General features: G+C 53.6%; 1 protein-coding gene across 2 annotated transcripts; it reads right to left on the bottom strand.

Moving 5' to 3' along the window:
* Positions 1 to 1816: 1816 nt before the first annotated feature.
* Lgals3bp (galectin 3 binding protein) lies at positions 1817 to 11153 on the bottom strand. Of its 2 annotated transcripts, none has more exons than XM_021178049.3 (6): positions 10967 to 11153; positions 8875 to 8948; positions 7488 to 7679; positions 7229 to 7360; positions 5764 to 6016; positions 1817 to 3183 (listed from the first exon to the last, which is right to left on the bottom strand). In XM_021178049.3, exons 1-6 carry the CDS (start codon positions 11092 to 11094, stop codon positions 2088 to 2090), a joined length of 1875 nt encoding a protein of 624 aa, XP_021033708.3. In that variant the 5' UTR covers positions 11095 to 11153; the 3' UTR covers positions 1817 to 2087. The 2 variants fall into 2 exon arrangements, with proteins under 2 accessions (XP_021033708.3, XP_085685514.1); XM_085829388.1 differs by lacking the exon at positions 10967 to 11153 and adding an exon at positions 10853 to 10873.
* Positions 11154 to 12251: the final 1098 nt, after the last annotated feature.

Genomic DNA, 12251 nt, shown 5'->3' with positions numbered 1-12251 from the left:
CTTTCACCTGGGCAGTATTTAGATCGGAAAGCCTTCCTTATTGAATTTGCAAATGAACAGGCAGCGGCTAACGATGCTGCAGGAAATCCAGCATGGGATAGGGATATGCTGCTTGGTCAAGGTCGCTTTGCACGACAGGATATCCAGTGCAGGTGTTTGAGCAGGTGAATCAGATTGCCATAAGGGCGTGGAAATCACTGCCCAATGGTGTTGACGTGGGGGAGAGGGTCTGTTTGTTTGTTTCCCCAGGATCACCAACGACAGCTGTGGGTCCCAGAACGGCTGACCAGAGCAATTCAGGGCAAGCAGAGCTATGAGGACATTGGATATTCCTGAGGCTGGGAATGCTCCCGCTAGTGAGAACTGAAGAGCTCTGTGTTCCTGGGGCCCATGCCGTTGACGCATTCAAGTGTTTCCTCAGTTCTTTACATCTAATGCTTCACCACAGTTGCCTTTTTTCTATGCTGCTGCAGCTAAAGGGATTGTTGTGTTTTCAGATGATTCAAAATATTTCACAGATGAGTGATTGTGTTCAGCTGTATCGACTAAAGCTAATGCTACCTGGATTTGAGGGGTGTGGCCTGTCAGTAAATCCAAGGGCAATGGCACTATACCCTCCCAACCTAGATGGGTCCCCCTTCCTTTTTGTAGTAGTGCTCCTTATATGTATGGTTGTTATGTGGGGTGAATGGTAGTTGCACTGATCCCTTGCCTCAGGGCTGATGGGAGCCCTGGGATATATGCTTGTAATAGTGTGCATGTTGTGTGTTTGGTGTATGTGTCAGATGCAGTATGCAGGCCCGCGCTTCCGCCATGGTGGCGCAGGCTTTTGCTGCAGTGGAGGTGGGACAATCTCCTCAGATTTGACTTGCTGCTCTAAAGAAATAATGCTGCGTTATGCCGTGGGTTGCGAGGCTAAGCACTGCACAGAGGATAGCTTGCTGTTGGCATCCTGTGGAAGGCACGTCTGATTGCATGAAGGTTCAGTGTCCTAGTTCCCTTCCCCCAGGAAAAACGACACAGGAGCTGGCCAAGACCTCTCTGAGTGATGAGCCCAAGGGATGGTTTTGTGTAGGGCCCCTATGCTTGCACACTGGGGATCAGACCTCTACCTTCACCCATGAGGCTTGCTTGCAGCAATTAAAATTGGACCATAGATTAATCAGTGTCCTGGCCTTCTGGTGTACCTGTAGCATGCAGACAGGACAATCTCCCCATGTGTGGCTTTGCATGATAAGTAGTGATGGATAAGACTCCCTGGGCGTGTCACCAACCTAAGACAGGGATCAAACCAATGCTGTTTGTCTCCCAAGGACGGGTAAGGGGCATCGCTGCAGGGGGCAATCTAAGACAGACATTCTCTCTGCCAAAAAAGAAAAAAGGGGGAGATGTGAGGAGCGGGTGTGGCAGCAGTCCCAAGATGGCACCCGGGACTGCAGCTAAGTCTTATGACTTGCACCTGACTTCCTCATACACCTGAAAATAAGCCACGGCCATCGTGAGAGCTGCACAGGTGCACCATGATGCTGGCGGTGTAAACATGTTTGGTGGAGACATGCCCCTGCTGCCCTGATTGGCTGAAGGTGCATGCCTGGTGAGGTGACATGGCCTGCTGTGAGTGGATGGGGGCTGAGAGTATATAAGCAGACCTCCCTGGGTTCCCGGGGTCCCCTTAGAAGCATCAAGGCGTTCCTGACTGTGTTGTGTCGTTCTTGCTGGTCGAGAGCAGACACAACACCTGTCCCCTGGAACCCAGATCACCTGCCCTCCAAACACCGGAGGGAGCCAACGACACCCCATGCATGGATGAGCAAACTTCGTGAGAAGCACATGAGATTTTAATGATTTTTGATTAGTGACTGTGACAGATGGGGCTACTGCAGTAGGCACAGGAAATCCCACAGGACCTCATGGAACCTGCTTGTGCCTGCAATGAGGGCCCTGGGACTCTCAGTCCTGGAGTGAGTGCTGGCTGAAACCTTCTAGTAAATTTTCATTTGAATACAATCAGTTTGTGCTTACAAAGCAGCTGGAGGTGAAGGAGGGGACACAGAAATGTCCTTGTCCCCACCACTGAGATGTACCATTTACACCATGTCAGTGGAGTTAGTGAGGTAGAAGGGACGTATGACCACACGGAAGCTGCTGAAGGCCCCTGAGGCACAGGGAAAGAGGGAGGGAGTCTTGGAACTATTGGTGTCCAGGGCAGTGGGAATAGGGGCCTTAGAGCCTTCAAAGCTGGTGACATCCACCACACTGTAGCCTCCGCAGAGGATCAGTACTCTGTTCTCGTAGCCAATTGTCGGATTGGAGTAGCTGGATGTGGTGAGGCCCATTACAGGGAGCTCGTTAGAGGTACACGAGAAGCCATAGTTCCAGCAGCTCTGCATGGTGGGGAGGTAGGTGGCTGACCAGGAGATCCGCTTGTCCTTGAAGAGGAAGCTGGGGTGTTGTGGGGTTTGGAAGGACTGGTAGCTGTTGTACCGAGCTGCTGAGCCATAGCCATATGTGTAGAGCTGATTGTATTGATATCTTTGTGCCCTCCGGGTGGAGGCCATCACCAAGCTACTCCAGGTGGAAGAGGTGTAAAGGCGGGGCTTGTAGGTGTCCTCGGTGAGGTTCAAGCCTTTGTACTTGGCCAGCACTTCGACAGGCACTGTGTGGAACTCCAAGGCCTGCATGGTCTTCCTCTGGAACAGTGCCTGGTGATCTTGGTACAAGGACAGGTTGAATTGCAGCTCGAACAGCTCCTGGGGCATCATCATGGGGAAGCGGACCTGTTCCACCAGGCGCTCTATATCCTCGTGCGAGGCAATGGTCTCTGTGCTCCACTGGTCCACTGCCTTCAGCAGATCCAGTTCACTGGACACAGCCAGCTCGCTCTTGGGGAGGAGAGCCTGGATCAAGGTGGCGGGAACAGCCGACCAGGACTCGGACTGTGTCAGAGGCTCGAAGTTCCAGGCCAGGAACTGTACACACAGATCTTCCAGCACAGAGTCCCCGGTGGCCCGCGCATACGCATAAAGGTCCAAGGGAGTGTGGAAAGTGGGGTCTTGGGGGAGGAGGGTGGCAAAAAGCCGTCCACAATAGTCCTGAAGCTCTGTGGCCCCATAGGCAGAGGCTAGCTTGTGCAAGCACTTGACAGAAGACATACTGACCTCGATTCTTCGGGAGTAAAAGTACCTGAGGGAGGGAGGGAAGCAAGCCAGGTGCCTGGAGTCAGCCCTGCCACACAGCGGGTGTACCTGGCCTGCTGCCACCCTGGGCATTGATCATCTCAGTCTCACACCAACTGGCAACAACTTAGGGATGTCAGGCGAATAACTGTTGACAAAGATACCCACCGCCACTTTCTTCCTCGTGTGTGAACACCCTCACCTGAGGGGTTCCACCATCTCCTGGTCTCCCTGCTGTCACTGTGAGCCTTGGTCAGCAGAGGTCTGGGCATGGTTCCCCTGCTGGGTTCCTGTGGTAACCTCTCTCCCCAAGTATCTACCCCCAGTTAGGTGACAAGGGCTCCTTGGTCACCTTATTTCTGCTTCCCTGTGGCTATGAGCCACGTGAGCGTCAGAGGCCACAGTGACATCCTCTCTCTTTCAGACAGGTCTGAGGCTCCTGTCACCGACTTCACAGCACTCTGCAGGCTAGGATGGCAACTTCTCTCCTCTGACCTGACCCACTCTACACAAGTGGCAATAGACCCTTTGTGAAATCACCTCCTAGGGAGGGCACAGGATAATAGGATGCAGCCACCAACCTCCCACTGCTGCTGAAGGAGGAGGACCAAGAAGAAGGATTGGCACTAGCTTCTGATCCGCATCCCACTCTAGAGTGGTCCCTTGGACTCTGCTGGCAGCTCTGAGAGCCAAGGGAGGCTAAAATGAGCCACTCACAGCAAGTGCCTCTCTGTCCCCATGCCTCCCCATGCCTCGCTCATCCAGTCTTAAGGTTCAGACATCAGGGTGGGTACTTAGTCCTGCTCATCCTCTACAAGTAAAAAGCACAGAGTGGGAAAAGGCCCAAAGCTAGCAGCAAGAAGTAGCTTGAGGGACAGATAGAGGGTGCATGCATTGACTGCAGAGGGAAGCTGAAGGGGTCTGAGGTAGGGGGAAGGGAGAGAGAGAAAGGGAGGGAGGCAGAGAGCACAGAGCCCAGACCTCAGGCCACAGCTAGGGACAGGGCACAGAGGTGTAGGAAGCTAGAGATGGCATCTGCCTCCCTCTTACTGTGTCTTAGACATCACTAGCAGGACACAGGATCCCTGCCTGCTTTGCACACTCGTCTGGAAGTGAATGGTTCTAATCTGGGTTTAATTGCCAGTACTGTTCTCGTAAATGTCACGTTCCATTATATGAAGCTCCAGGTCGTAAGAGTGAAAGAGAATACTTTTAATAAATGTTCTGCTTTTAAATCATTGCTTTCAAAACGCAAGCCTGAGAAGTTCTGGGTTGGGGAATCTAAAACTTCCTACAACAGTGCACGGTGATTTGGAGAGGATATTTAGAGTTGTATAGTGAAAAATGCATGCATTTGCATGCACTGAATGTGGGTGAGGGTGCGTGTGTGCACATCGCTGTGCATGGGATGCGTGTGTGCACATCTCTTCAGTGTGCATGGGATGCGTGTGTGCACATCACTTCAGTGTGCATGGGATACGTGTGTGCACATCCCTTCAGTGTGCATGGGATGCGTGTGTGCACATCTCTTCAGTGTGCATGGGATGTGTGTGTGCACATCTCTTCAGTGTGCATGGGATGTGTGTGTGCACATCTCTCCAGTGTGCATGGGATGCGTGTGTGTACATCTCTTCAGTGTGCATGGGATGCGTGTGTGCACATCTCTTCAGTGTGCATGGGATGCGTGTGTGCACATCACTTCAGTGTGCATGGGATACGTGTGAGAATAGAGCAGTGGTTTGATTAAGTATGGTCTTCACAGGCTCAAATATCTGAGTGCTTAGTCACCAGGGAGTGGAACTGTTTGAGAGAATTAGAAGGATTAGGAGGTGTGGCCTTGCTGGAGGGTGTGTCACTGGGGGGGGGTAGGCTTTGAGGCTTCCAAAGTTCCAGTCTCTCTCTGCCTGTGGATCAGGATGTAAAGCTCTCAGCTACGGCTCCAGGGCCTGCCTGCATACTGCAGGCTCCCTGCCATGATGATAATGGACTAAACCTCTGAAGCTTAAGCAAACCCTCAACTAAATGCTTTCATTTGAAGAGTTGCCTTGGTCACGGTGTCACTTCATAGCTACAGAACAGTGACTAAGACAAGTAGACACATAGGCACCCACAAACGTAAGGTTCAGATGGGTGAGCATGTGTTCATACAAGTGCAAGAAGTGTTTGGATGCATAAGTGTGTGTGTGTGTGTATACAAGTGCATGTGTTTGTGCACATGAGTGTGCATGCAAAGGTAGTGGGTGAATATCCAGATGTCTGAGTGTTCGATGCTTCCATGCAAGTGCAGAGAGCATTTAGATGTGAATGTGTGTTCACACCAGTGCAGCAAGCATTCAGATGTGTGTCCATGTGATTGTGTAGATGGATGTGAGCATTTGTGACCATTTTTCTGCAAGGGCAGATGTGTGCAGTGTGAAGAAGCGTGCACGTGGCTGTGTGATATGTGAGTGAGTGCGTATGTATGGGTGTTGCACTGCACGTGTGTGTGTGTGCCTGAGTGTGTGGGACATCCCTGGCATGGTGGATGCTCTGGAGGTAAGGAGGAGTGTGCAGCCCAGGCAGACCCGGAGCTAAAGTCTTGGCTTACCTGAGGAAGTCTCTGACAACAGGCATGCACTCAGCATCCACTCTCATGATGACGCTGCTGCCCACCACTTGCCACAGGGCCTGGGCCTCGGGGTTGGAGCGCAGGATCAGCGTGTGGGCACAGAGGTTCAGGTCCCCATACCCCTGCCCTGTCACCTGGATGAACAGGTCGCAGCCCTGCTGGCTGTCAAAGATCTGGCCCAGTGCATCTGAGAGCTCTCCAGAGAGGTCCAGGATGTGAAGCCCCGTGGTATCTGGGATGGACAGAGGCGGTTGCTGTGTGAGGCATGGGCTTTGTGGATCATTTTCTCTGAGTTTGAGTCCCATTTGCCCCCCCCCCAGGAGTCAGGATCCTCATCTGAACCAGACATCCTGGTACCTGGCTCTGCCCAGAGGGCTTGTGGAAAGATGCAGAATGGGAGAGGCCTGAAGGGAGGCTGCAGCTGCCTTCTGAACCCCACACTCAGGCACTTCCTCTAGAGGAGACACCAACCCTAAGGCTGTGCCTATTCTTCACAAACCTCCAGTAACTGCAGAAGCCACCCTCCTACGCCCAGTGAACAGCCTTTCAAGTTAGGGTCCCATTGCAACCTTACATTAAAACTTGAGGGTTCCCAGTCCCAAGGGGACAAGTCCTGAAGGGGTATGGCATGTCTCGGGGCATCCCCATCTTTCCCTGCCTCCCAAAGCCTAATCCAGGACCACACCGTGCATTGCTCTGTAAAGGTTTGGCTTGATTTTTACATTTGGAGTGGGTGGGCTGGCTCCTGTGTCTCTTCACACCACAGCCCCAGTCCCTCCTAGCTTCCCCTCGGGTCTCGTTTCACACTTCCCCAGCCAGTGGGGCCTCCCAGATACCTGCACAGCTTGGTCATACTCACGAGGCTCCTCCGGTCTGAGACCCTCCAACTCAGATCAACTTGTACCCAAGCCTGTCTGACATTGTGGGATTCAATACCCTCAGGCCTCAGTTCTCCAACTCAGGACAGAAGGGCATGTCCCAGGACCCACCCCCACCTCCCAGGAGGAAGTCACAGATGGCAGCCAGGAAGGAAAGCTTCCACGGGCCTCAGGCACTGGAGATCAAGAGTTGTGGCAGGGTCGGGGTTTGGCAGGTTAGGGCTTTGGGCACCAGTGTCTTTGAATATTGCCACTGAGAATCACTACGTCATTGCGCACAGCCTGTGCAGGGGACGGGGGTGCTATGTGATATACCAGAGCATAATAACCATAAGACACCGGTCCTTAGAGAGCCACCCCTCCAGCACACAGTGCTGTTTGTACATGGGATACAGTCCCTTACCCACAACCCACTGCCCTGCTCGAGGAGCTTCTCTGACGTGTGTAACACAGGGGCTCCCAGCCACATCCAGGGTGCCACTTTCGACTATTTACACAGGGGTGTTGGTATAGACAGGGGCACGGCTGCCACTTCCCCTAGATGCTGGGAGGGCAGGGCAGCTCACCGTTGGAGCAGACCACGCCTGCGTCCTTCTCGTGCCCACAGCGGCTCACCATCCAACCCAGGGATCTGCAACTGGCCAGTGAGGACTCGGTCCCTGTACATTCCACCTCATCCAGCATGATCGGTCCCTTTCCTGTGGGCACAAAAGGAAAGCCAGGGGCCACACTGGAGGAGGAACAGGACCTTCGGCGGGGACCCGGGCTGCTCGCCAGCTCAGGAGGCGATGCTTAAAGAACATTACTCAGGGACCTCAGCCACACCTGGCCCGAAGGCAGCTCTGCCCAGTGCTTGGGTGGCGTTCTCATAGCCCAGGGCCCGGCAGACGACGTGGGCATCCAAAAGGTTCCAGAGGTTGTCACACACTGTCCCCCACTGGCCTCTGTAGAAGATCTCCACGCGGCCCTCATTGGCTGAGGCCCCGTTAACCAAGCGCATGTCTCCATCTTCTGTACCTGTCGGGAGAGGGGAGGTCAGCTGGGAAGAGGGCTAGCCTGGTTTGATGTCCACTCCCCATGAATTCAATGCTTTGTGCTCACTAACCGGGGTAGAGTGGCCTTCTGGAGTTGCTCTTGAACCACTTCAAAATGCCCTCCCTGTGTGCCGTGTGTGTGTGTGTGTGTGTGTGTGTGTGTGTGTGTGTGCGTGTGCCCACTAAGAAGGGGTGAAAGCTCTGATGACCTCACAGAGGCCATCCATGGTCTTTCTATCTCTCAGCTCTGGGTCTTTTGCTCCAAGAGGGCACCCTGGCTCTCAGCCTACAGAGTGAACTAGAAGAGGTTCCTTGCTGGCTCTCAGGAATACTGGCCTGAGGGGGAAGGTGGGCCCTGGATTCCTAGACACAGGCAGAGAGCAGATTCACCTCGGCTTATGATGGGTGATGTCCTGACAACCCAATGCCAACTGTCTCATCCTTGGAGTCTCTGGACTGTCCCCACTTAGCAATGTGACATTGCAATGTTCCTTGTTCCCTCCAAAGTGTGAGGCCGAGGAATTTGTGGTGTGGGGTCCCATTGTAAGAGGAGTGGGGTGCACAGCGCTGGTCCCAACTCGCACATACAGTTTCCACCTCACCCCTACAGCAGTTGCCTAAAGTGGACAATCCTGGACTGGAGACAGTCTGCACTGCGGCACAGGCAGCCAGGACAGTCCTCCTCCTCTCTCTCTGGAACTCCCATCTCTGCCCATGCTCACAGGGCCAGCTGGGCGCTTGAATTGGGGTCACCCATACTAGAGAGGGATACTCAGCTGAGGGTCCAGGATGGACAAGGCTCTCAGACCCACAGTGCAGTGTATGAACTACCCCCCCAGGGACTCTCTGCCACCCTAACCTGTGCCCTGAGACACACACCCCCCACATACACACACACACACACACTCCAGGACAGCATGGGCTGTGCTCTCCCTCCTTGGCCCACTGATGAGATGAGAAAAAATTACTTGGCCCCTTCTTCAATGCCTGCATTTCACTTGGGTGCGGGGGGAGCACCAGGGGCCACACGCCACCACCATTTAGAATGACAGAGGAGCCACACGGGAAAGAATCCTGAGACATGGCTCCTTGCAGGTTGCCACGCAGCTTTTCTGCAAGGCAGAGGGGGACAACCCACAGAACAAGGCGTTTGGGACCTTTCGTGGGGCAGAACTCACCTTGAGTCCCTGGAACCAGCAAGAACACAGAGAGGAGCCACAGGAGAGCCATGGCCTGGCCTAGAAGCCCAACCCTGCAGCAGAAAGAACAACAAAGTTAGACTGGCAACAGCTCTCCAAAGGAGACTGGCAGTTCCATAGCTCCCTGTCCTATTTGTAGAGGATGGGATGGTGTTGTGGGTGGTACTCTTGTGTAAGGCCCAGATGGCTATGTGATGGCTCTCATGCAGGCCTCTCTCATATGCTCTGCAGGACAACCTTCAGGTCAGCGAGAGTCCCCAGATGAGGCAAGTGGCTTGAGGGCTCCTGGCAACGAGAACCCAGGAAACAGACAAGAGCTCTTTATCTTTAGCTGGCCTTATCTGCAGGTAGCAGCTAGCTGCCTTTGGGGTGTGCAGGGGACAAGGTTTGCCAGTCTGTGAGGACGTTGTGGATGAGGTTGGAACTCTCAAGGGGAAGTGACAGAGGCAGTGTAGAAGGGTCTGGGACTTCATGATGTGACCTGGGGATGTGGGTCAGGGTCAACCACTGCGGTGCTGACACACAAGGACTCAATACTTAGACTCTTGCCTGTATGTAGGATGTGCCCCACCCAGGCATTGTCCCTCAGGCCCTGCAAGGAGCGGGGCAACCCACAGAACAAAATGCAGCAGCCCTGATGGCCTCTGGACTCGTTCTAGGCCCAGCAGGCAGCAAGCTTGGGACTGGTAGTGGATGGTGCTACAGAGCTCTGTCTCCTGGGCAGGAACTGGAAGCCTCAAATTGTTTGTTACTCCGACCAGGGGCCCAGAGACAAGCAGTAGAGGTATTCCAGGTCCAGTAGAAGCACCAGGATTGCTCCCTCCCCAGCCCTCTCCCACCCACCAACCCCCACCCCAGACATTCTGCACCAGAGCAGCATGAGCAAGCCCTCAGGGGGCCAGGGTACTTGTAGCCATCTTGGCAGGGGTGAAGAGATCCTAGGATAGGCTTTGGCTATCCGACTGCAGAAGCAACAGCAGAACTGGAATTCCCTGGGAGTCTCATGCTGAAAGGAGAAGGCTGTCGCCTGGTGACAGCCAGAGAGGAAGCCTGTCTCCAGGTAATCACAGCTCACTCTGGGATTTACAGCCCAGGCAAAGGCCAAGCCAGTTAGCTATGTATACCTCTATGTAAACCTCATGTTAATATCCCCTAATAGACTCTGGGCCATTAATGGGGGAGGCCACTGGATTCCTCTTAGTGTGGCCACATTAAATAAATCTCCTTTTCCGGCTTTTCACTGTTATGTTTTTAATTGGACCATGGAGGGTGGGTGGCTGAGTCTGGCTATCAGGGGAGCTTTCTGGGCATAAGCTCTGACCGTTGAGTCCTATAACACACTGATGGGTGGGACTTGGCCCTTAGTTCTGTGCACCCCACCCCCACCCCCCAACTGGTTCCCACCAGACTTCTGCATCTAGTCAAGCACAGACCCAGAACAATATACAACTCACAAAGTTCCCACATCCCTAGTGAGAGCCGAAGCTAGAGAGCCAACTGACTCCAGATCACACAGCCAGTGAGCACAGGTTAGGGTCTGCCCAGGGGTGGCTTCCTTCTACCACAAGGACCCTGGTGGAGGTGGAGGGAGCCAGAGAGTCCCACATCCGTGTGGCAAGGCATCACCCCAGTTTTATTCCAAGGAGGCCTGGGCTCTGGGAGACCTGAGTCCCAGGCAACTGCACTGGGTGCCCACTCCCTGCATTTACTATAAGCTGTGGTCGTAGGTTTGTCCATGCTGGGTCAGGCGCTCTAGGCCTTGGGAACATTGCAGTGTATGTGGATGTTGCTGTCCACTGGATGACAGAGGCTGTTTCTGCCTTATTCCTTTGCGTGGGAAGATGGGACAAGCCTGCCTATGCTGGCTCATTCAGTACCACTGTGTAGGTAGGTTTAGTCCTGGGAGAGAATCCACAGACCCAGGAGGGGGCCGAGGGATAAACTGTAACCCACTCACCCCTTCGGCTGTTCATTCAGTGGACATCCTGCCCAACTGTATTGGGGCCTGCAGGTGTAGGTGCTCCTGTGCTCTGGCCTGCCAGAAATCATCCTGTGTAGAGTGGGGACTCACCTGGGAGCAAGAGAGGGACTCAACTGGCGAGGCAGCGAGGCAGTGGCTGAAGGCAGTCCTTGGAGCCTCCTTCCTGGCTGCAACTGGAAGCCTTCTGTAGACTGTTCGGCAGAGAAAAGCTCCACCATGTGGCTTTCTTCAGCCTCGTCCCAGGAAATGCTTTGTAAACCTCGCCTAGTTTCGATTTCCAGAAAACACATGACAGAGGCTGCTTCTGGGGTTGGCTGTAGGCAAGGCTAATAGCCCTCTGCTTGCTGCTCTGTGGGGCAGAGGGCAGGCACCCAAGTGCCCTGTGCTGAGCTGATATACTGAGCTGATGAAACAACATATAAGTTCAGGCTAGGGGCTGGTGAGATGGCTCAGTGGGTAAGAGCACCCGACTGCTCTTCCGAAGGTCCAGAGTTCAAATCCCAGCAACCACATGGTGGCTCACAACCATCCGTAACGAGATCTGGCGCCCTCTTCTGGAGTGTCTGAAGATAAGTTCAGGCTAGCCAGGCAGGCACCCTGTGGGGCAGCTTGGGGGATGGTTTGAACAGATACATCTCCAGGCTGACCAGGCAGGCATCCTGGCGGAGGAGAGTGGAAAGATACAGAAAGAGGGCCTAGGAGCAGCAGCTTAGGTCAGACTGTGTCTGTGAATGTGGATGTGGGCTGTACTATCCTTTCCTGGACCTGGGAATGCTGGCTGCCCTTAGCTTATGCACAGACCTACTGTGCGCAGAGCAAAGGTATGTGAGCCACAGAGTGGTCCTGAGGGACAAGAATAGCGATATAAAGGCTAAAAGCAGAAAGCAGGGCTGGGGGCTAGGGTGGCTTGGTGGTTAAGAGCACCACCTGCTCTTATGGGAGGCTTGAGTTCAATTCCCAGCACCCATGTTGGTTGGCTCAGAATAGCCTGTAACTGGCTTCAGGGGCTCAGACTCTGTAGGCACCCACACCCAAGTGTGCTCATGCACGCACACATATAATTTAAATCTTTTTTTTTTTGATTTTTATTACATATTTTCCTCAATTACATTTCCAATGTTATCCCAAAAGTCCCCCATAGCGCCCCCCACTTCCCTACCCACCCATTCCCATTCTTTTGGCCCTGGCATTCCCCTATATTGGGGCATATAAAGTTTGCAAGTCCAATGGGCTTCTCTTTCCATTGATGGCCGACTAGGCCATCTTTCGATACATATGCAGCTAGAGACAAGAGCTCCGGGGTTCTGGTTAGTACATCATGTTGTTCCAACAATAGGGTTGCAGATCCCTTTAGCTCCTTGGGTACTTTCTCTAG

This window comes from Mus caroli, unplaced genomic scaffold, assembly GCF_978045245.1.
Source record: "Mus caroli unplaced genomic scaffold, Mus_caroli_1 scaffold_13, whole genome shotgun sequence".
Lineage (NCBI taxonomy): Eukaryota > Metazoa > Chordata > Mammalia > Rodentia > Muridae > Mus > Mus caroli.
Note: the sequence above shows the minus strand (reverse complement) of the source record. Positions and strands in the feature narration are given on the sequence as shown.